General features: G+C 42.0%; 1 protein-coding gene across 1 annotated transcript; it reads left to right on the plus strand.

Moving 5' to 3' along the window:
- Window positions 1-2744: 2744 nt before the first annotated feature.
- Window positions 2745-4413, plus strand: LOC311295250 (granzyme B-like). The gene is made up of 5 exons (XM_084416519.1): window positions 2745-2822; window positions 2920-3070; window positions 3404-3536; window positions 3629-3880; window positions 4070-4413. Exons 1-5 carry the CDS (start codon window positions 2759-2761, stop codon window positions 4223-4225), a joined length of 756 nt encoding a protein of 251 aa, XP_084272645.1. The 5' UTR covers window positions 2745-2758; the 3' UTR covers window positions 4226-4413.
- The last annotated feature ends 6087 nt before the right edge of the window (window positions 4414-10500 follow it).

Raw genomic sequence — 10500 nt, forward strand, 5'->3', positions numbered from 1 at the left:
AGAGCCCTCTTCATCGCTGGTCCCGACCAGCTCAGAGCTTCCTTCGCCGCTGGTCCCGTCCAGCTCAACGTCCTCTTCATCGCTGGTCCTGTCCAGCTCAAAGCCCTCTTCGCCGCTGGTTCCGTCCAGCTCAGACCTTCCTTCGCCGCTGGTCCCGTCCAGCTCAAAGCCCTCTTCATTGCTGGTCCTGTCCAGCTCAACGCCCTCTTCACCGCTGGTCCTGTCCAGCCCAGAGCAGCCCTCACCGCTGGACCCGTCCAGCACAGAGCCCTCACCGCTGGTCCCGTCCAGCTCAACGTCCTCTTCATCGCTGGTCCTGTCCAGCTCAAAGCCCTCTTCGCCGCTGGTTCCGTCCAGCTCAGAGCTTCCTTCGCCGCTGGTCCCGTCCAGCTCAAAGCCCTCTTCATTGCTGGTCCTGTCCAGCTCAACGCCCTCTTCACCGCTGGACCCGTCCAGCACAGAGCCCTCACCGCTGGTCCCGTCCAGCACAGAGCCCTCTCCGCTCGTCCCATCTGCCCAGCCGGAGACTGTTCGCGTCCCGTTTGCCCAGCCAGAGACTGTTCATGTCCCGGTCCCAGAGCCTGTTCCAGAGCCTGTCCCAGAGGCTTGTCTTGATGCCGTCACTCTCCCCAAGAATTTTTTTGGGGGGGGCCATATGTCCTCGCCGTGGCCACCCAAGGGCCCACGGCCACCAGAAAAGTCCTCTCCGCCGTGGCCGCCCGAAGGGTCCTCACCGCCATGGTCACCTGAAGGGTCCTCTCCGCCAAGGCCACCTCCTCAGCCTGCTCAGCCATGGCCGCCCGAAGGGTCCTCACCGCCATGGCCACCCGAAGGGTCCTCTCCGCCACGGTCACCTCCTCAGCCTGCTCCGCCATGGCCGCCCGAAGGGTTGTCTTCTCCATGGCCGCCGGAAGGGTCCGCTCCGCCATGGTCACCTCCTCAGCCTGCTCCGCCTTGGTCACCTGGGCCATCCTGGAGTCCGTGGTCCGTCATCCCGATATTCCTCCAGTTCTGGACTTCAGGATGACCACCCCCGGAGGGGGGGGTTATGTCAGGTTTTCTGAGATTTTCTGTTGGTTTTCATGGACTTTATGTTAGTTTCATCGTCACGGTCTGTTCTGTCATCGTCATTAGTTCAGTTCATTCACCTGTGTGTTGTTAATTAGTCTATCATCTTGATTTCCATCACCTGTTATTAGTCATTATCTTCTGTGTATTTAAGTTCCTGTCTTTCACCAGTCTATTGTCAGTCAATGTTTGAGCATCAGCTCACTGTGTCGTTCCTGTTCTTTGTATTTTGCCTTTTGAATATTAAACCTTTGTATTTATTAGCATCCACCTGTTTGCCTCCATCCACCCTGAGCGTTACAATACGTTTTTTTTTTTTTTTTTTTATCTACATTTTCTCTAAGAATTTCAGTAATTCATTAAAGATCTGACACAAGAGATACTGCACCAGAGAAGTAAATTAGAAGTAAGTAAATTAAGGTCTTTTCTTTTTTCTTTTTAACTAGTCAAAATGAACCAGTTATTAATTATTCACTTAGTCATGTCTACAGCTCACTTGAATTTGTTCTAGATCATTAGATATGACTTTGTGGTGCTCTGGAAACCGATCTGATAAAGAGTTCCTAGAAAATTGTTCCATTATGTGTGCAAATGTAAAAAAGAACTTCCCAAAATACTACCCGTGCTAAATAGTATGCAAACTTTGATAAGAGTATCATGTGTTAACAATTCAAATAGTCTTCAATGTTACAACCTCATGAAATTGCAGTAACATCCTGTCTAAATGCATTACACACACAAAATACAATTTTTCTTCCTCACATTTGTGTCCTGAGCTCCCGTAAAGATAATCAAGAGGTTTACTCCTACCGAACTTCTGCAGTTTGTGAACAATAACACTGTAGACATTACAGTTTTATAGTCATTATCAATTTTATTTTTGATTTGGAGTACAGTGATTAATAATGATGATGACAATTAGTACTTCATGTCAAATGGCTGACGGCCCCATGGTCTACTTCTAAAAAGACCACAAAAATATAAAACCTATGTTTAAATGCCTCATAACTGTTTAATGTCGGCCCAAGTATATTCAAACATATTTGTGTTTTATATATTGCATGTAAGTGTTAATTGTGACATTATGCATCTTTTAACAGTTTTTTTTTTTGTCGTCTGACACTGTGGTTGGAGCTGAAGAGCTGAGTAAGAGATCTTGCTACAATGGGTGTGAAGTTTTACTGCGTCCATACAAAAGATGTGAAATTGCTTTAGCTTTTTCTCTGCTCTCAAGAAAGACCAAAACCTGAAACAAACTAAAACAAATGTATCAAAAAAATAAATAAATACACGGCATTCATCAATGCAGTTTGGGTCATGTGACCTATATTAGCATTGCATACGGAAAGTCTTTCACATACTTGTAACTTGTATTTGTATATATGTATTACCTAAATAGAAAATTGTTTTAGGGTTTTACAAAAGTGGGCATTGTCTTATCCAGAGATTTTGGACCTCGCATTTTTCCTCACACCAATGTCAGCACTGGTGCTTGCCAGATGAGGTGCTTACACGATGGTAACAAGAAGTTATGGTTTTAGACATTAGACCACAAGGATTAGCAAGAATTTACTCACAGTGTTACTGACATCATAAAGTGAGAAACTGAGTCTCCACCCACTGAAAAAAAACAAAACCCGTTTTAATACTCTGCTTCTTCTGGAGACACTCACAGATCGTCTTCTTCATCATGACCATCATCATCATCTCTCTGCTCCTGCTGGCCTCTCTGCTGCCACACCTGACCTTCACTGGTGAGATTGATTATATAACAGTAAATTATTATGATTTTTTAAGAATGTTTAATTTGTATGTATTGAATAAGTTGACTGACAGCACTCTCTCTCTCAGCTCATGTGAATGTGGGTATAGTGAACGGCAATGAAGCCAAACCCCACTCCAGACCTTACATGGTTTCTATTCAGAAGAACCATCAACATATCTGTGGTGGATTCCTCATTTCTGATGAGCTTGTCTTGACTGCGGCACATTGCCGAAACAAGTAAGACAAGAAATTTTGTCTGAGCTAAATTCATGAATTTTCTATTCAATTCACATTTATTTGTATTGTGCTTTTCACAACACATTATAGTTTCAAAGCATCTTTACAGAAACAAATACCTGTTTCTATATTACAATTTAGAGTAATCTGTTATCAGAGGTGACTGTCGTAATCTCTTCACAGTTTTGGGTAATCTGAAATCTAACAAAACTTTAAAACTAAAACTAAACTAAATGAAATTGAAAATTGTTTCATCATACCTTAAAAAAAAAAAATTCTGAAAGAATAAAGAAACCTAAAAGCTGAAGTTAAGATGAATGTTTTCATAAACAGAAAAGAAGAGCTGACAGTTGTGGTTGGTGCACATGACCTACGACAAATGAATGTCCGCATTAACGTGAAGTCCTACTACAGACATCTGGATTACAGTGAAAAACCTTTTCGGAATGACATCATGCTTTTGAGGGTAACATACTGCATTTATACCAGTTGTTCAAAATGATAGCTAATCATTTAAACACTGTCTATTAACATATAATTGTGTTTTTATGATTGCAGCTAGAGAAAAAAGTCGAAAAGAACAAAAATGTTGAATGGATTTCAATACCAAAGACAGGAGGAGACATCGCTGCAGATTCTGTTTGCAGTGTTGCAGGCTGGGGACGTTTAGCAACTAATGGCCGTGTAAGCTCAGTCCTCATGGAAACAAATGTGAAGATCATGGATAACAAAAAATGTGAAGATAGTTGGGGAACGACGTTCTTAGCTGCACAGATGATGTGTGTATATGGCGATGGAGGAAGCTGTGATGTATGTAAATTTTTTTAAATAATAATAATATAAGTAATTAGCAAATAAAATAAATATATATATATACAATAATACATAAACAAATTATTATTTCAATTTATATAACACTTTACAATGCATTCTCAATGTGCTGAAGAGAGAAAGGTGATAACTGATATAGTGACGTGCTGATCCTTGTTTTTTTAACAGGGGGATTCAGGAGGTCCTTTGGTTTGTGGAAACACTGCAGTTGGTGTCACATCTTTCGGTGACCCAGATCTCTGTAATTCATCTAAACTACCTGAAGTTTATATGAAGATTTCTGCATTTCTTCAATGGATCAAAAATATAATTAAACAAAAATAATTGACTTTACAGTATAATAAAAAAAAAAAAGATGTGTAGTACTAGTGTGTAATCCAAACAGATTTTCTCCCACATCTTGTTCTAATAAAACTATCATGTGTTAACAACAATAAGTCAAATGGTCCTCAATGTTACAACCTCTAAAGTCTAAATGCATTACACAAATAAAATATACTTTTTCTTCCTCACATATATCCTGAGCTTGTTTCTTAGCTGGGGAATTCAGGAGGTTTGTGAAAACACTGCAGTTGGTGTCACATCTTTTCATCACATTAATCTCTGTAATTCACCTCAGTTTCCTAATATGTATACAAAAATTTCAGATTTTCTTCCATGGATCAAAAATAAGTTTAATCGTCCTCAATGTTACAACCTTATGAAATTGCAGTAACAACATCCTGTTTAACTGCAGAATGCATTACACACAAAATCCATTGGGGCGTATTAATGCAGACTATAGGCTGTAGACTAGGAGCCCATGTGATCAGGGTGCCTCTGTCCAGCAGTTATGAAAATATTTTCTGATTAATCTTTTTCTACAGTAATTACTGGTGTTACTGGACGAAGGTTTTAAAATAACAGACAATTGACGAGCGCACAATCGCCCATGATGGACTAATCTTATATCACCCCTCCCTACAACTTACACCACACCGGTCACCAATAGTGGGTTTTCTAAACTGGCGCTTGACACGGACAGGTACGGTTAATCTGAAAATGCACAAAGGATCAGAGCCCTGCAAATAAAGCCGTTTTACCATACCAATAAAGCTAATCTGAATTTGTCAATCGCTGATTGATTTGCGATGCATTTTTCAAACGGGAGAGACCACAGCAAGGGCCTCAACACATTTTTAATAATGTCACATGAAAGGCACAGAGAGACAGAGTAGTTTGCACCTCAATGACACATCTGTACCATTTACTTCACAGGACACATGCTTTCCACTTCATATTTATCTACTTGTGTGTTCTAACATGTAACTATGTCTTGTTTGGTCTCATCTGACAGCTGAACCTAATAGAGATAGTAACATACAATCTAGGTATTATTGTTTAACATGCATTGAGGAGAATATGTTAATGTACTTCTCCCCCTCTTCATCACCCATTTGCCTTATCTTTTGGTTTCCTGTCAGTTGAAGATAAAGATACATAGTGTGTGAAGCTTGTTTACATGTGCTCATTGCGCCCTCTAGCGGTGTAGACTGCAAAAACCTATGTACATGTCTTAGTTTCAGTAAGATCAAACTGAACAGAAACGTCTTTCTTTTCATCTCATGCTATGAGAGAAAAAAACTCTTCATTGAATGGCTAGATTTACATGCTCCTTCTTTACATTCAAGACTCTGTGCACTGTCAGTGTAATGGTGGCCAGCTAGTTGTGCAGGTAAACCTCACTCCCCTGATGTCAAGCGAACTAAACAATATCAAGTGGATATCCATACCAATGAAAGAAGATAATATTGAAGCAGATACTGTTTTTAGTTTGTAACTATATATATGCATATTGTAACTATTCAACTTCACAGATGATGTGTGTATATGGTGATGGATGAAGCTGTGATGTATAAAAAAAATTCAAATAATGAGTAATCAAATCTTAATGTGTTAGCAAAGTTTAAAAATATGACAACACAAGACTTATGTGTTGATCTGTGTTTCTTGACAGGGGGATTCAGGAGGTCCGTTGGTTTGTGGAGACACTGCAGTTGGTGTCACATCCTTCAGAGACCCCAATATCTGTATCTCACCTTAACTACCTGAAGTTTATATTAAGATTTCAGCATATCTTCCATGTATAAAGAGCATTATTGGATATGTTAATTTAATTAATTGCCAGTGAAATGGGGTGATTTTGCTTTTTTAAAGTTAAGTTAATTTACCCTCAAAACTTCTTACAATAAATATAATATACATTCAGGGCTGTACGTTAACTTTTTTTGCACATAGCACTGGTGCTACAGAGGTTGAAAGTTTTGTAGCACAGGCCAAACAGTTGTAGCACAAGTATAAAACGTCTGTTATCATCCCTGAAAACAAACACAAGTAATGGAGTTCATAATTTAAAAAGGCACTGATGTTCCATTAAAGTGCACAAAAAATACAGACCATCACAAAAATTGTTTTTAGACACACGTTTTATTTATTTGCTAAAAATGGAAGAGTGCAGATAACACCTCTTACACCTCAACATTACACATCAAAGTAGAACAGATCTGTGGGAAGACATCACTAAATAAAAACTCTTGTTTTCAAACTAGCACTAACCTATCCCATGACACTCCTCTATGAGACTAATACTGTCAATAGTTGCATCTTTTCTTTAGTTTAGTGCAAAACGCTGTTACCCATCACAAAGGGTTTGTCTATTTGAATCTTTTCTGAAGCCTCCTTGCACCAGCTACAAAACAAGAGCTGTTGGTCAGAATCGAAAGTTAACCACGGAAAATCTTTTTTCCACACGGGGTTATATCTATAAATTTTCATTTTTGTTTCTCCCTTACTTTGATTTGGTAAAATTGCTTCTGTCGATTCTTCCTCGCAGGCTCGTTTGGGGTTTTCGTGGATCACTTGAAAATAGCGCTTCATTTTCTCGTCAACTAGCAGCTGCATAGAAATAATGGCCGTGTTACTTAAAGCGATAGTTCACTTTGAAATTAATTTTTGATATGTTTTAGCTTACCTCAAGGGCATCCAAGATGTAGGTGTCTTTGTTTCCGCAGTAGTTTCAATTTTGATATTTTTAGGTCAAACCGTTCTTGTCTGTCAGTCATATAATGCAGGTCGATGGTCATTGTGTCAAAACACAAGCACAGAGTCCAAATTAAAACAATTCCCCATCGTCCAAATGAAACAATTCCCCATCATAAGTACACATTGATGGCCTAAGACACGAAACGAGCGGTTTGTGTGAGAAAACGAACAGTATTTATATCGTTGTTATCTCTTGAAAATAGCACACGTCCAAATGATCTGACGGCGCGGGCGGGTATAGTTATATACACTAGATGTCACTTGGCTACGGTTTCGTTCCAATGAACTGCAGTAGCCAAGGCGACATCTATGTTTATATCTATACCCGCCCGCGCCGTCAGATCATTTGGACGTGTGCTGTTTTCAAGAGATAACAACGATATAAATACTGTTCGTTTTCTCACACAAACCGCTCGTTTTCTTAATCCCTTTAAGAATTGTGCGAAATGGAGTTGGACAAAATGACTCAATGCAGCCGGGACACGAGTTTTAATCGCCATCAATTTCATCATTTAGTGCGCCATCAATCTCACACGCAAACAAGCACAACAATCACTTCACACTATTAAGCGGCTGTGTTATGAACATGCAAAACTGTATCTCTTGCGTGCTACAGTGGTCAATTTATTCATCGCACAGACCAATTTTTCCGTAGCACGTGCAACATGTCTGCACTGGAAAGCCATGTTGCAACTCGCCCGCCTTCTCCTCCTTTGGAGGCAGAAGCATCTGAGGTCGATTTGTGCTGTTCATATTCAGTGGGTGCTCAAGAATGCAGACTCCATCCCCGGTCGGTCCAGCTGATCTGGCGTCATTTCGGAGCCGCAAAGGCAGACCTCTTTGCCTCTCCAGAAACCACCCATTGCCAGTAGTTTTACTCTCTGACCGAGGGAATAATCGGTTCAGATTCGCTGGCCCACAGCTGGCCCGAGGCCTACACAAATATGCGTTTCCCCCCAGTGAGTCTACTAGCACAGACATTGTGCAAGGTTAGGGAGGACGTGCTTTCCTTCTTGCAGCAGGGGGTTGGAGCGAAGGCTGTCTCCCTCCACCCTGAAAGTCTATGCTGCCGCCATCTCAGCCCATCACGACTTGGTTGAGTGTAAGTCAGTTGGGAAGCATGACCTGGTCATCAGGTTCCTTAGGGGGGTGAGGAGATTAAATCTACCCCGCCCTCCTTCTTTACCCTCTTGGGATTTGTCTCTGGTGCTCAGAACACTCCAGAATGCCCCATTTGAGCCTTTGCAATCAGTAGACTTGAAAATCTTGTCTCTAAAAACGTTGCTCCAGGTTGCACTGGCCTCCATTAAGAGGGTAGGGGACCTACAGGCTTTTCCGGTCTACGAATCATGTCTAGAGCTCGGGCCGGGTGATTCCCAGGTTACACTGAGACTCAGACCCGGATATGTGCACAAGGTTCCCACCACTCCCTTCAGGGACCAGGTGGTGAACCTGAAAGCGCTGCCCTCAGAGGAGGTAGACCCAGCCCTGGCTTTGCTCTGTCCCGTCCACTCTCTGCGACGGTATGTTGACAGAACTCAAAGCTTCAGGACCTCAGACTAGCTCTTCTTCTGTTACGGAGGCCAGCAGAAGGGAAAGGCTGTGTCCAAGCAGAGGATGGGTAGTGGGTAGTGAGCTCCATCGCCCTGGCCACTCAGGTTGCGAGCTAACTCCACTAGGAGTATTGCATCTTACTGGGCGCTGGCGCGTGGCACCTCTTTGACAGATATCTGTAGAGCTGCGGGCTGGGCGACACCTAACATGTTTGCTAGATTCTATAGCCTACGTGTAGAGCCGGTCTCCTCCTGTGTTCCCGCCTCAAACTGGTAGAGGACACTGAGTGGACCCGGCTTGTTTTAGCTTGCTGTGCTATTGCTCCAGAGAGTTCCTAGGGGTAAACCCTGTGAGTCCTCCGTCACCATCGGCTGCTGGACATATAGCGGAGTGTCTGGCACCAGGCCTATATTCAGCTGAATCCTCGAGAACCGGGTTTAGACTGGGTGCCATATGTGTGACCCTATTGGGATTCTATATGTGTAACATTCCATGGCTGCTCCTAAACGGAAGCACGTGTCTTTCCCTTGGAGCCAAGTCCCCCAGTATTCTATACGGAACAGCTCTACAGGGTTAGTCCTATGTACATCTCCACATAAATACTTCGGGAAGAATGTGGCTTCTGCAGTGTTCTACTTTCTAACGGAAAGGGCACGCTTTCCCAGTGTTATCCAATAATCTCACTGTTTGGGTTACCACGGAACAGCAGTGACTGATCTCTCTGTGCAAGCCCTCTCCCATCGTCTTCCAGGTAAGAAGGGGCAGCTGGCTTGCATAGGGCACTGGAAGAGAGCAGCAGCTGTGGCGCTTTGGTAAGGATCCCCTCAGTCATTCATCGACGAATGTTGAGAGTGAAGCGACTGAAAGAGAACGTCTCGGTTACTTATGTAACCCTCGTTCCCTCACCACAGCTCCTGCACCCCGCTCGGTCATTGCTCGGCTGCTCAGCTAAAAACTAAAGTGCAATCGCACCTGTCGCACGCTGTGAGGCAGAGCAGCTGTTGCAAATGATTGCACGCCAATGTGCATTGGCTCGTTTAGTTGACACTCGAAGTAGATTGGCTCTCTAGCGAGATTCCCTCAGTTGTTCATCGACGAATGTCTCATTTTCCTCCTTCAGGGAACGAGGGTCCTTTACATAAAAATCAGTCTACATTCTCGTTTTTTAAAGTGTCTTAAACTGTTCACACATTGGCAATAACAAAGCGATTACATGGAAATGTTGGGGAAAGTTAACTTTTAAAAGTAATGCATTACAATATTGTGCACTCCCTACTTTTTATGGAAAGTAATGTGTTATGTTACTTTTTCTAAGCTGGGCTGGAAAAAAAAAGTATTATTTTTGGCAAATGTAAAGGCCCTTTCAGACCAAAGGTGAAATTAATAAGCCTCAGGCTGAAGGAAATGCAGATTCACATCTGTACAGTAGAGGGCGCCACTCAAACAAACCTTTCAGCTGTGCTGCCATTCTGGATTGCAAAAGAATAAGAGGCAAACACTTTTACTTTAGCAATAAAAAAGGGGTAAAAAAGAAACACAAATGTGATGTTTAACTTGATTGAACTGGAACAACAAAAGTCAGCAGCAAAGAAATAAATGTAACATATTTAATTATTGCATTTTTGCATAATATTCTGAGTTTGCTTTTCACTGTTTTTATTCATTTTGAGGAATACTGAATCTGTTTTTGTTCAAGTGAGAGTAAATGCATGCTCACATTTAGTCTAGAACTAGGGGGAGAGCGGGGACAGTTGCAACAGGGGATGGTTGCAGCATGTCGTTTTTCTCCAATCAGGAACAAGCTAGAGTGATGACACTCATACTGCACATGCACAGTTAGACCCTCCCCCCACCAAGAAGACAAATGACATATTCAACATCTGCTGCTGCATTTATTGAACAAAATTGTTTTGGAGGTATGAAAGTAAATATTTTCATGAGATGTATTTTTTTCATACTGTCCT

Source organism: Rutilus rutilus (genome assembly GCF_951802725.1).
Source record: "Rutilus rutilus genome assembly, chromosome: 8".
NCBI classification, from domain to species: domain Eukaryota; kingdom Metazoa; phylum Chordata; class Actinopteri; order Cypriniformes; family Leuciscidae; genus Rutilus; species Rutilus rutilus.